The following is a 14,501-nucleotide window of genomic DNA, read 5'->3' as shown; positions in this document are numbered from 1 at the left end:
ATGTGACATTTTAGTGTATCTTTCATCTTGTTGGAAGCCGCCCAGAGTGGCTGGGGAAACCCAGCCAGATGGGCGGGGTACAAATAATAAATTATTATTATTATTATTATTTATTATGAGTTTACTAATATGAATTAATATGTGTTGCTTATGATTATGTGATATTGTAGGTGTTTGTGGACTGCCCTTGAGTGAGTCTGCTTGTCCTTTATAGCTTGTCTCTCACGGCTACTAATGGCAGAGCACCTTGTAGCAATTCATGTTATATGCTGAGTTAAAACATTAAAGGTGTCATGGCTGCTCCTAAATGATAAAATTGTTCTCCTGGAAGCTTTTCCAAAGTCAACTTGAAACAGTAAGAACCATTTGGGCTGCATTTGGAGGGTAAGGCGAAACTAGCAAATATTTTATTGCTTTCTAGTGCATGAATATCATGGACATTTTATTGTAATATTGTTGTTTTTAACTTTCATTAGTTAGCTGGGGAATCGCCTTTGGGAGACGATGGGTTGCAATTTAAACAAATGAATCATTGCTTCTTAATTAGCAAAATATGTAAAATGCATAGTTTTTGCCATACTTTACCAGTGAAATAGGAAATCCAACCTCTTTTAGAACTGGTTTACTAACCTGGACCAATAAATCAGTGAATGGTAAAACGCTGCATGGAACATCTCTTCAGTTTATGGGAATACAGTTTGATAATAACTAGGACAGAACTAGAGATGAGGAGGAAGGAAACAAAATCACATCTTATGAAGATTGAAAAGAGCTCCAAGTAGGGAATTGGCAACAAAATGACAAGCGAGACTTAGTATTTCACAATTTTCCTTTTCTACAGGGGAGGGGTGGGTGGGAACCATCTCTTACGGCTAGGACCTTTCCACACCCAGTGTTGTCAGGATCTCCTGCACTAATGTTTCCAGTCGCATCTGGTGCTCAATGATGCTGTTCATTTGCTTCTGCAATGTCAAAACATCCAGGGCTGCATCAAGCCGACTGCATCGGTCCAGGGCTTTCTTTAGGTCTGCATGTTGATGCCGCAAGCCAATTAGGTGGCCATTGATATCTTGGAGCTTCACCTGCAAGGCTTTGCGATTCCCAAAGGTGTTTTGGAATAGTCGTTTCATTTTGTACACAGAACGCAGGATGGCAAGTCCTAGGCTGGATGCTGAGGGGAAACAGAAACGAAGACCAGACCATAAGGAGGATTGAGACAATAATGACATGGCAGACAGAGCCAATGCCCATCTGACATTCATTCCAGTGGGTGGAGGGAAGCCTAGCTGCCTAGTCCTATAGCTACTTCAATTCCACCTCCTATGCCAGTGAGAAAATCTGCCATCCAACCCCAGACAGCTCCCTCTGCCAGCCACCTCCCCCAAATCCCCATGCCCACCAAAAATCAAGGCAGAGAGGATGCAGCAACTGTAGCCCCGTGGTGTAGGGCCTGGGGCTATCAGACTCACACATGGTGTGGGGCTTCATGCTCCGGCGCCAATGGCATCTCCGATGTGGTGTCCTCAGCACAGGTGGTGGGTTCGCCTGTGGTGAATCCGGTAGGCTCGCCTGTGGTGAATCTGGTGGGCTTGCCTGTGGTGAATCCAGTGGGCTCGCCTGTGGTGAATCCGGTGGGCTCGCCTGTGGTGAATCCGGTGGACTCACCTGTGGTGAATCCGGTGGACTCACCTGTGGTGAATCTGGTGGGCTTGCCTGTGGTGAATCCGGTGGACTCACCTGTGGTGAATCCGGTGGACTCACCTGTGGTGAATCCGGTGGACTCACCTGTGGTGAATCTGGTGGGCTTGCCTGTGGTGAATCCAGTGGGTTGCACCTTGCCCTGGTGAGTGCAGATGGTGAGAGACGCCTCAACTCCACTCGAAGGAGCTTGTGTGGGGTCCTGCCTGGTGACTGAGGTGCCACTGGAGTAGTCTCTTCTGATGACCCTGGCGTGGCCTCTTCTGATGGCTCGGGCATGGCCTCTTCTGATGACCCTGGTGTGGCCTCTTCTGGGTCATCATGACAGACCACAGCTAGGGTGGGAGATGATGAAGCTCAGTAACTGACGGTCTCTATTCTTCACAGTAGCCATGTCATTCCCCAAAGAGTCAAAGCTTCAATGAAGTTCGCATATGTGGGCATCCAGGGAATCCATGTCCTGAATTATGGTAGCATTCTAATGGGAACAGGGAATGACTGCCTATCTCTGTGAGAGGCACATCAAAGATTCACCCAGCAAAGGGCATACATCACAATACCACAATACAAAATTGGGCATTCCAGGCAACCTTTGGTGCAACCACATTATAAAGCCAGCCTTGGACCCAAAGGCATGAATTTGATCCTGGGCTTCCCACATATAACCCAACACTCTCACTGCTTTGTAATACATACCTCACAGAAAGTTTCCACTGACCTGATGACTGGAACTGAGCTGATTCGCAAAATGATACCGATGGATTCTTTACCTGCCAAATAAAAATAGGCACAGATGATTCAACAGGCATAGTCAAACTGCGTGTCATTCAGCAAAACACAGCACCTGCAGTCTAGAAAGACAAGTCTTGCATTTTTTATAATAGAATCCTAGAGTTCTAGAGTTGGATGGGACCCCAAGGATCATCCAATCACAGAAGCCATTAGTAAGAAAAATTAATTTCAGCCAGGTGTGTTTGGCACTGCCTGTGCCAACTACCTTTTCTCAGTTTAGCTTTTGCCTATCCCCATTTTGTTTATACTCTTTCCTAGTTTACCAAGCTCTGGTTTGGGGCAAATACAGTAAAAGGCCATCTCATCTGCTGTCAAGAATCTCAGCTTGCCTTACTGTTTTCTGGCCCATAAATCATTCTTTGGTTATCAGTCATGGTCCCTGGATCCTGCTCTTCATCTGACCCATTCTCTGGTGGCCTCACCAGACATCCTTTTATAATGATATTTATTAAATTTTCCATTTTAACAATCCAATAAAACCACATTAAAAACATTCCAAATCAAACAGTCCAAATATTATGCCAAATTATAAATCTTTGTTTGGCTTCCCATGCTCTGAGGTCGGGGAGTGCTGATCATCTCACATTTGTGCTGCTTTTCATAGTTCTTCCAGGTAGTTCCCATAAGTCAATCCGATGTTAATCCTTCATTTGTTTTTAACAGCCTCCAAGTTCGTCTGGCAAGCGAGTTAAATCAATACAGTATATTTCTGTGTGGGTGTTTATATTCCTTTTCTCTCTCTTTTTATTCTTTGTACTCTGAATCTGATCGTGGCATTTCACTTTCACTTCCTCACGCCTGTGATTATCCACTGCGACACATTCCAAAATGGAGGAAATTTGGCTTTCTGCCAGTTGTACCAGGCATATGTCCAAACTTCTCCATTTTATCTCATTCCAAAGCAATTAAGCCTGTACTTTAGCAAGAAACCTTGATTTCCACAATTGCAAGTTCATAAATCTTTTCCAAACAGTCAATAATTAGACCAAAATTATATCAATGAATACAGCACTCTCCAGTCCTGCTTGCGTACATAAACAATCTGGCAGTCAGTCCTTCCAGGGAGATTTGCCAAGTAAAATAGCAAAACGAAGTATATAAACAAGAAACAAAGGAGGCTCACCCCCCTTCCGTTCCAACATACCAGTCCCGTACTGGTAATCCTTCTTCCAGTCGAATCTTTTGGCACCTCAGAGGCTGAATCAATTAGCAGAGTAGTTTATCTCCCCTCACTCAGAGCATGCCCATTAATTAAGTCTGAATTTTCATCTTAAAAAACAGGAGTTTGTTGCTCATGGCGGTGACTTCGGAAAGTTGCCAAAGAGACGCATGGTGTTTTCCACCTAGTGCCCCCTGCCCCCTCATTCCTCCCAGATTGGGAGCAGGTGTTGAGTGACCTGCGAGTGAAGCTGCTCCCCCCCCCCAGGGCCTGGGGCAGTTGGGAGGATGATTAGTCCCATCTCATCCTCAAAATATTCCGTGCGAAATGACTCCGATGTAATGGGCAGCCGCCATCATGGCAGCCCAAACCGGAAGCCCTCACCAGACATCCTTTTAACTGTGCTTTCATGAGTGCTTGTGCTCATGATGTTATTAGGGCAGCTCTATACAACCCTAGTTCCTATACTGTTTGTGCCTGCAAAAGTTTCAGGGTGGACATACTTGCTTTGCTTCCAATTGGTGACGGCTACTATTGCCTGGCCATCATGCCTGCCCCACAGTTAGGCCACAGTCATTGCAGCACATCTCTTAATTATGTGTAGAAGTCCCTAGATCTTCCAGAGACAACACTTTTTTCCAGTTCCATTCACAACAGGTCTACTAGCATTGACAGGGAGGTGGTGCTGGGCTCAACCATTTCATCTTTCCAGGGCCCACAGGCAGCATCCATAGTCTGAGGGTTTTTTTTCCATGCTGATAGTGCAGTTCCTTTTTTATATATATTTTAAAATGTCAACTGCTTTGAGCACAGGTGTATTTGTGGAAAACATAATATATGAATAAATTGACAATATCTATGGCTGTCACACACCAATATGGTAAAACTGTTGATAAACTGTTACCTTTTTCCTCCTGCCGTATATTCGTTTTGGATTAGGAAGATATCCACTCTGAAATAAGCATGACATAATTAGTTACTCTGATGCATTAGCGGGATCCCAAAATAGTATTTGAAATGAGGGAATCCACACAAAGAAGTGGGAACTATTTTTGAAACATCTATTTTTTGACATCAGTATATAAGAAGCTGGCTCTATTTCTTAGCACAGATACCGCTCACATCACTCCCATATATATTTATATGCGTTATTGTCATAGGTGCCTGAAAATGTTAATACATCTTTGCTCCAGGAAATACACCTCTTGCCTTTAACTGGCACACACCTGAGCAACATACAGTGGTACCTCGGGTTAAGAACTTAATTCGTTCTGGTGGTCCGTTCTTAACCTGATGTACCACTTTAACTAATGGGGCTTCCTGCTACCGCTGCGCCGCCACCGCACGATTTCTGTTCTCATCCTGAAGCAAAGTTCTTAACCCAAGGTACTATTTTGGGGTTAGCGGAGTCTGTAACCTGAAGCATCTGTAACCCGAGGTACCACTGTGTAAGAATAAAAAGTAGCAGAAAATGCAAGCAAAAGGAATTCCTTTGTTTCCAATTCTTTTAGTCTAATTTTGTGTCTATCTCACCACCAACACCTCCCATTGTTGTAGCAGGTACAAGGAAGGTACAACAATACTATATTATTACATAAGGACAGGATATTGTATTTGTGATTATAAGAAGGAAAGGTGTGACTGTCTGCAAACTTGAAAGTATCATCTAATACTTCTTTCAGATCACATGTAGAAAATAAAGCATTAAAATTACAGGCATTACAAGTGAACTGCATACCTCTATTAATTTTTCTAAAGGAAGCCCTTTATGGCGGATACTTCTTTTCCAGGATTTCCAGCTTTCACGTTCTCCTTCAGCCTCAAATTCTGGTGGCGTGAACCACTTTCCATCAGAACCCTTGATGGACTTCTGCGAAATTCCTATGACAAACAGAGAAGTCACATGAATGTTACACACCTATCCCAATCAGCAAAGTTCACTGAATCATGTAAGAAATCTGACAACAATTTATCCAATATATACTTTAGAAAACGGCGTTTCCGTGCACTGCTCTGGTTTGCCAGAAGCAGCTTAGTCGTGCTGGCCACATGACCCAGAAGCTGTACGCCAGGTCCCTCGGCCAATAAAGCGAGATGAGCGCCACAACCCCAGAGTCATCCGTGACTAGACCTAATGGTCAGGGGTCCCTTTACCTTTTTACTTTAGAAAAAAAACATATGAACAGAGATTCTGATACAAGCACTACAATAAATTTCTGCATGGGGCTTGGTGCTTCTGACTAAAACTATTTAGTGTTTGATTTTGTTGTAAATAGGTATGCAATAAGAATCACTGATCAGGGAACACAAGTCTGTCTTGATACTTCAGCAGCTCCTCTGCTGAACTCTTCCAGTATTTCTTTACCGTATTTTTCGCCCCATAGGACGCATTTTTCCCCCTCCAAAAATGAAGGGGAAATGTGTGTGCGTCCTATGGGGCGAATGCAGGCTTTCGCTGAAGCCTGGAGAGCGAGAGGGGTCGGTGCGCACCGACCCCTCTCGCTCTCCAGGCTTCGCGCAGATCTCCGCAAGCCGCGGGAGCCCGCGCCGGGCTCCCACAGCTTGCGGAGAGTTGCCTGCATGCCGAAGACTTCGCGCAGCTCTCCGCAAGGCGCGGGAGCCCGGCGCTGGGCTCCCGCGGCTTGCAGAGAGTTGCCTGTTCTGGGGGCTGGGGTCGGGGGAAGCTTGGGCTTCCCCAGCCCCGCGCCTGGGGGGGAATAAATTTTTTCCTTTATTTCCCCCCCAAAAAACTAGGTGCGCCTTACGGGACGGTGCGTCCTATAGGGCGAAAGATACGGTACATGCTGGGTATATAAAATTGTTTGATTGCTTATTTTTAAGATGAATCAGGCATAGCCTCATTTTTTAATGGTACAGCATGGCAATCTGGCTTTGATTAAATCTAAGATACCTTGAGTAATTTTTCAGTCTACATTATTTGGCTATGTTGCTGAGCAGTGTCTGAGGAAAGGTGCCTTCTATTTGCTGTATTACTCAGCTACGAATGATCGCCAAAGGAGAAGCAGAAGCAGCAGCTACTGCAACCGTCTCATGGCTAGCCATTGTAAAATTGCAGGTTGAAGAGGCAATCCATCTGAAAACTCTACAATCACATTTCTGCACACTTTTGGTTCTGACAATAGAGAAGTACTGGTATTTCTTTTCACTTCACAGTATATGGGAAGTGAAAACTATAAAAAAAAATTAGTCAAATTCATAAATTACATGCTGAAATACTTAAAGCTGATGAAATCACTTGTGCTTTTAAGAGGGATTCAAATGACTGAAAATATCATTATAATACTGAAGTAATTGCTGTAAGCTACCCTGGCTCCATAAGCAGAATGGGATATGTATAATATAAAATAAACTGTCTTCTGGGGAAAATTTGGGGGCTTCTATATACACTTACCTAGGAACCTTCCAACTGGACTACAATAATGCACTCTATGTGATTGGCAAGAATCTGAAGCTGGTGAAGAATACTGTGGCCAGATTTTGAGTGAACACCGATGTCATGTAAAGATATAGCTTTTTGCCCAAGCTTTCCCTGACCCATAAGACCAGACCCTGCTTTGTGTGTTTGAATACACTGAATTTATGCTTTTAAATGAACAAATAAATGAAATGGGACTTATTTCTGTTTTGAGAAGATATGTAGAAGAAAGCGTTCTTCCCCAAATGCAAATGGTAGTCATATACTAACTACATGATGGCTTCCTTCCCATCCCAATTTTTAAATCTGCCATTAGTATTATATGCCTTGTACATATTTAATACACACAGATATACTCTTCAAAACCAACAGTTTACCTGCTGCCAATTTCTCCTTATACAAAACACCTTTAACTTGTCCACAGTGCACAGGAAGGGTGGAGCCCAGCAAATCCTCCTCTTGAATTTCAATCTGCCTTCGTTTTACTAGATGAGATCAAGAAATCGAAGTCAAATAGTTAAAATTCCTATATTTTGGGCTTCTAGAAAATAAATCTGATACCAAACTCCAGACCACCAACATGCAGCACAGAATATTTCATATCATCTGAAAGTAATTCAGATCACTTGTAGTAAGAGTAAATTTTAATCTGAGAGAGAAGTGAAAAGATATAATTCTAGATTAATTATATTCATCTAGTCAACAGAATTTATATACTGCTTGGTTGTAATGAAACCTCTAAGCAGTTTACAATCTGCCAGTCCACTCCAGTGAAGTTCTAGAACAGAGTGATGGAATGAATTACTTAACTATTAACACTAAGGCATGAGTGGCAGGATAAATGAAGAAAACAGTGAGGAAAAGGATGGGCTTCTCCAGCAGAAAACTGCAAGCTTATTTAGTAATTTTACAACATTATGAAAAGTTTGTGACATTCTACAGCATTTAACTTTTTACCTTTTCGAATTCTTCTACCCTTCCATCTTTCAGTATATTGCATTCGATGCTTTCTTTTTCTCTTTCTCTTTACTGCATTTGTTGTTCCTTAAGAAAATGTTTCCAATTAATTACACACACTTATTTCTAGTTCCTTCTTCACTCTGCATTAAAGACAGTGCCCAGTGCTAGACAAACTCCATGAAGTCTTTGAACTGTTCTGGAAACCCTACCACATTTTAAATCATAATTTGGTGAAACATTATCCAAATTTCAATTAAATGGAACTTCTCTCATCACCCAAACCAGAAAACAGCACTTAAGAGCTTTGGAACAAGCCAGGATATTAAGCAATGCCTTAATATTCTGCTTGTTTCAAAGCTTTTCACTATAGTTTCCTGGTTCAGATGAAATGGAAATATAAATAATGAAAGACTTTATGGTTTGTTTGCTGGCTCTTTGCATGACCAACCTCTCATCCCTGAACTATATGCCTTAAACTCCCCTACATATCGATGTTGGTACTCACGGCCATTTCCTAAGGAGTAATCAGGATCACGTTCATCTGTGGAAGTTGATAATTCACTGCTGTTCGCTTCTGAAGTAGAGTTATTTCCAGCATTCTGGGTAACTAAAAATGTATTATTATTATTAATTAAAATTGCATACTGCCCTTCATCCAAAGATCACAGGGCAGTTTACAATATAAAAATATAAAATGAGAACACAAAATACATAACAAAAGAACAGACATACACCAATAACCATCCTCGCATAAACACATTTTAAAAGCCATAGATTACATAATCAGCTGAAGGCCTGGCTATAGAAAAACATTTCATTTTTATTTTTTTTAAAGAAATATTTATTAAGATTTTACAAAGACAAATATACAAAAACACATAATAAAAAAATAAAAAAATAAGTAAACATACAGAAAAAATAAGAAAAATTAAAAACAATTATTTTTCATAACTTAAAACTCATTTGCTTGTTTCTTTGACTTCCTCACACCTCCCCTTCTTGTATTCCCATTTAAATAATCAAATCAGCAAATCCTTACCCTCTTTCATTTATCTTATCTCTATAACATTTTATAACTCAGTATTTTCATCCATTATCAATTCATTTTTGCATATTCTTATTAACTTTGTTGCTAATACCACTTATTTCCAATCCAACACCATTTTAGTTATTTTTTTACCTATTTATACCCTTCTTCCATATTCTTAAAGCATTACAGCTGGAAACCACTTAAATTCTATCCAACATCATTCTAACATTCATTAATTTTACAATATTTCTGTAGATAGTCTTTAAATTTCTTCCAATCTTCTTCCACCGTCTCTTCTCCCTGGTCTCGGATTCTGCCAGTCATTTCTGCCAATCCCATATAGTCCATCACCTTCATCTGCCATTCTTCCAAAGTGGGTAAATCTTGTGTCTTCCAATACTTTACAATAAGTATTCTTGCTGCTGTTGTAGCATACATAAAAAAAGTTCTGTCCTTCTTTGGCACCAATTGGCCGACAATGCCCAGAAGGAAGGCCTCTGGTTTCTTCAGGAAGGTATATTTAAATACCTTTTTCATTTCATTATAGATCATTTCCCAGAAAGCCTTAATCTTTGGGCACGTCCATCAAAGGTGCAAGAATGTACCTTCAGTTTCTTTACATTTCCAACATTTATTATCGGGCAAATGATAAATTTTTGCCAGCTTGACTGGTGTCATGTACCACCTGTACATCATTTTCATAATATTCTCTCTTAAGGCATTACATGCCGTAAATTTCATACCTGTGGTCCACAACTGTTCCCAGTCAGCAAACATAATGTTATGTCCAACATCTTGTGCCCATTTAATCATAGCAGATTTCACCGTTTCATCCTGTGTATTCCATTTCAACAGCAAGTTATACATCCTTGACAAAATCTTAGTTTTGGGTTCTAACAGTTCTGTTTCTAATTTTGATTTTTCCACCTGGAAGCCTATAGAAAAACATTTTAGCATGGCATCTAATGTATGTTGAATATCTGTAAAGCTATGTCTGCATATTCATCATAATTGTGAAGCCTTTATTGCTTTCTCTCATCACCTGTGCAGCAGCTTTCTTAGCATAAAATTTGGCGAATCTGGCAAGAAAATGGGAGTGATAAAAGAAAGTCCACTCCCATTCTGGGTGCTGTGAGCACCAAATACATACAAGCGAAGTGTGGATGAAATTTACTTTGGGAGATAAGTTAACTAATAAGTGATTAGACTAAAAGGAATACGCATAGCTTTTGTTCATACCAATCTCAAGACTTTTCAAACAAGATATTGACTTGAACTTAATCTGAACTTGACTGGATCCTATGGTGAGACTGAACTTGATGTAGAATGCAGGATAAATCTGAGAAGGATTACAATGTTTCTTGAAGGAAGAAAACTGCATTTTTATATTTTTTTTGAAGATTAGCACTTGGGAAATCTTATAACTTTGAGAGAGAAACTTATGTTCTATAAAAGTGCTGAAGACGTCTAACCTAATGGAATTATAACTGTGATTTAATTTATTAAAAGGCACTTGCTGGCTAAAATCAAGATCAAAAGAAGAGGACTAGAACATCCATTATTAATACTGAACTAAATTAGAATCACGTCAGCGGTTCGAATCCCCGCAAGGGGGTGAGCTCCCGTTGCTTGGTCCCTGCTCCTGCCAACCTAGCAGTTCGAAAGCATGTCAAAGTGCAAATAGGTACCGCTCCGGCGGGAAGGTAAACGGTGTTTCCATGCGCTGCTCTGGTTCGCCAGAAGCGGCTTAGTCATGCTGGCCACATGACCTGGAAGCTGTATGCTGGCTCCCTCGGCCAGTAAAGCCAGATGAGCACCGCAACCCCAGAGTCGGCCATGGCTGGACCTAATGATCAGGGGTCCCTTTACCTCTACCTAAATTAGAATCAAAATTTAATTGTACAGGCTTATTATATTGAATATATAGAAATGATTTGGATGTGAATGGATGTAAAGATCTGAATATATAACTCTTATAAATTATATTTGTGAGTAAGGTGGGAGAGGGAAGGGATAAAGTTGGAAGCACTGGTTTCCTCTTTTGAACCTAATGAAATGTCCTTGGCAAAGTACTGACAAAGCTAAAAATAACACTATTAGTGGTGGGAAAGGACTTTTTGTTTTGAAAGTAAACCCTAGAGGAAGCTGGGAAACAGGGAGTTAGCCCCCCCTTACTCCAAACTAGAAATGGCAGAGGAAAAAATCCATATGTTAAAACAAACTAACCAGGCCGTAATGCAAAAGAACCTAAGAGATGAATTGTATGATTTTCTTTTAGTCATGAAAAGAGAACTGTTTGATCAGATAAAAGATGTTAATAAGGCAGCTTCTCAAATCTGTAAAAGTAATAATGTACTTTCAGAGGCTGTGAGACAATTAAAAGAGGCAAACACACAAATCACCAACGTGAAAATGGTAGAGAGACAAGGTATGAGGAAGATACAAAGGAAAGTAAGAGTAGTTCAAGACAAAAATGATATTACAGTCATAACTCATGTTGCGTCTGCTTCAGGTTATGTCTTTTCAAGTTGCGTCCCGTGGCAACCTGGAAGTACCGGGACGGTTACTTCCCAGTTTCCCCGCTTATGCATGCGCAGAAACACTACGCGCTCTGGATAAGAATGCTTCGAGCTGCGGATGTGCCTCCGGGAGGGTTTACGTCCGCAACTCGAGATTTGGGAGACTTTGACTGTGATAGAGAAGAAGCAGGAAGGGGGGGTAAAATGCATAAGAGCTACTATATGTGGTGGCAATGTAAAATTATTAAAAAGGCCTGGGAAAAGACATATAAAGACTTGAAGATTATGTGGGAAATGATTAATGTTAAAAAAAACCTGAAATCACCACCAGGGAAAATTAAATGCAATTCACATCGGGGGAAATAAATACAGTGAATTTCTTCTCCTGCCTGAGTCCTTCCAATTCCTGGATCCAGCAATCTAATGGAGGATTCTTTTGTTGAAGTAGCCAGGCAGGGGCCACACTAGCCCCAAAGTACTGCATGGGTTGTTAGTACAGTGGTACCTCTGGTTGTGAACGGGATGAAAGGAACACAACCTGCAGCGGCATGTCTGTGCATTCGCAGGTTGCGATTCGCTGCTTCTGCGCATGACGTCATTTTGCAAGTGGGTGGTAAGAAGGACAAAAGTCAGCATGGTATGCGAGAGCAGGATTTAGAAGCAGGCTGCAGGCAGAAGCCTGAGAGGGAGAGCCATGCTTCGTTTCTGGTTGAATCCAAGGCTGTGGCAATGGGAGAAGCAAGACCATCTGGGCATGGCTGTAGCCAAGGGGGGGGGGCAGCCGCCCCCCTTAAATCAAGTAAATAAATAAATGAACTGACAGTGTCGCAGATAGCTCGGTTCTGCCCCCCCCAACCATAAATCCTGGCTACACCCATCTGAGCTGTTACTACTTTGAGTCCCACCCCCCAGGAGGTTGTAAATATGACAAATGCTTAAAAGGAGTATACTTTGTATTTTACTGCTCTTAAGATTGCCACAGCTTGAAGCGCCAAGGAGAGGGTAGTGGTGCCCAACCTGTGGAATGCCCTGCCACCAGATGTCAAAGAAATAAACAACTATCTGACTTTTAGAAGACATCTGAAGGCAGCCCTGTTTAGGGAAGCTTTTAATATTTGATGAATTGTTGTATTTTAATAGTTTGCTGGAAGCTACCCAGAGTGGCTGGGGAAACCCAGCCAGATGGGTGTGGTATAAATAATAATAATAATAATTATTATTCTTACACATCTCGTCCAAACTTTGGAAGGCAGGAAAAACTTGTACAGTGGTACCTCGGGTTAAGAACTTAATTTGTTCTGGAGGTCTGTTCTTAACCTGAAACTGTTCTTAACCTGAAGCACCACTTTAGCTAATGGGGCCTCCTGCCAGAGCATGATTTCTGTTCTTATCCTGAAGTAAAGTTCTTAACCTGAAGCACTATTTCTGGGTTAGCTGAGTCTGTAACCTGATGCATCTGTAACCTGAAGCGTCTGTAACACAAGGTACCACTGTACTGTACATATGTGTATGGGGGGGGATTTTACTGTGTGACAAGGATGCAAATCTGATCGTTATTTTCAAAAGAAGCCAATGCCCCCATGTTTTGGAGGAAACACATTAGCAGCCCTTTCTACTATTGCTCGCTCACCACATGTAAGGAGAATCTTCACTTTCCGGGTCTGATAATATTAAGCAAATAACTGTGACGTGGCTGTTAATGAAACACATCCTCTGGAGGCTGGCATTTTGAGAAGGGCTGCTTTACTTCCTTCGCTGCTGCCCACAGTTTCCCGCTCAAACTCGAATTTCCCGCTCAATCCCTCCCGGGCCTCCCAGGCTTCCCCGGCGGGCGCTCCCGCCTCGCTTAGGACGCGGATGGTGGGCGCACAAGGGCCAGGGAGCCCCTTATAAGGGGCTTCCAATCAGGTTACAAAACAACGGCCTATGGGACGGGGCGGGGACCCCGCCAACACCGTCTGAGACTGAAGCAGCAACTCCTTCCCCTGTATGGAAATGAACCGGGCACTTACTTCCCTCTTTCTCCTTGGCACTGGTCGGAGCAGAGGCGTGAGGCGCCGAGGGACCAGCGCCACCTTCCATGAAAACAGCCGAGCGCCGCCAGACTACCCGAACTGTCTTTCTCGGCCGATGTATTCAGCAGAAACGAAAGTGAAGACATCACTTCCGCAATGAATTTGAACGAAACAAAAAAAATTTTTTTCCTTCCAGTAGCACCTTAAAGACCAACTAAGTTCTTGGTATGAGCTTTCGTGTGCATGCACACTTCTTCAGATACACATTTCGTGCATGCACACGAAAGCTCATACCAAGAACTAACTTAGTTGGTCTTTAAGGTGCTACTGGAAGGAAAAAAATTTTTTTTGTTTTGACTATGGCAGACCAACACGGCTACCTATCTGTAACTGGAATTTGAACGAGGATTGCTATTTGTTTCTTGCGGACTCGTTTAGCGCGGGGTGGCGGAGAACTGGTCGCTCTGCCCTTAACCCCTTTCTCAGGAGATGAAATGCCCATTCCCTCGCTCTCCCACACCTGTCGCAATAGGTTTTGCCCATAAAGCGTGTCTCCCTCGATGAAACGTTATGCACTCTTTTGTCACACACGCACACGTGTCGTTCTAGCAGAGCTCTGCTCTGTCTCCACCCCTCGTGATCCGCCAGGGCTTTCCAGGACACGTGAACTAAGCATACACTCCAGTGCGTGCGCATCGTCTGTACAGAGGAGGACTCGCACGAATTCCTTCGCCAAAGTGCCTTTCTCCTTGCAATACATCAAAGCGGTGCTGCAGCCTTGAGAATCATGACGCGGATAATTCCTATCTCTTCTATAAACTGTTTTAGTTAGTCTCGCTACTGACTTGTCGATGGATGTTAGCACGCTGTATAGCTCAGTGAAGCAGCTTGA

General features: G+C 42.3%; 1 protein-coding gene across 3 annotated transcripts; it reads right to left on the bottom strand.

Moving 5' to 3' along the window:
* Positions 1-607: 607 nt before the first annotated feature.
* On the bottom strand, positions 608-13,773 carry LOC128414428 (nuclear body protein SP140-like protein). Of its 3 annotated transcripts, none has more exons than XM_053389681.1 (9): positions 13,607-13,773; positions 8,551-8,652; positions 8,043-8,129; positions 7,463-7,570; positions 5,388-5,530; positions 4,554-4,601; positions 2,417-2,468; positions 1,470-2,033; positions 608-1,171 (listed from the first exon to the last, which is right to left on the bottom strand). In XM_053389681.1, the coding sequence occupies exons 1-9, from the start codon at positions 13,674-13,676 to the stop codon at positions 873-875; spliced, it is 1,473 nt and encodes a 490-aa protein (XP_053245656.1). In that variant the 5' UTR covers positions 13,677-13,773; the 3' UTR covers positions 608-872. The 3 variants fall into 3 exon arrangements, with proteins under 3 accessions (XP_053245656.1, XP_053245657.1, XP_053245658.1); XM_053389682.1 differs by lacking the exon at positions 13,607-13,773 and adding an exon at positions 13,225-13,507; XM_053389683.1 differs by lacking the exon at positions 1,470-2,033.
* Between the last annotated feature and the right edge of the window lie 728 nt (positions 13,774-14,501).

The sequence above is a fragment of the Podarcis raffonei genome, chromosome 5 (genome assembly GCF_027172205.1).
Source record: "Podarcis raffonei isolate rPodRaf1 chromosome 5, rPodRaf1.pri, whole genome shotgun sequence".
NCBI classification, from domain to species: domain Eukaryota; kingdom Metazoa; phylum Chordata; class Lepidosauria; order Squamata; family Lacertidae; genus Podarcis; species Podarcis raffonei.
The sequence above is the reverse complement of the archived record's forward strand: the minus strand, read 5'-3'. Positions and strand labels throughout refer to the sequence as shown.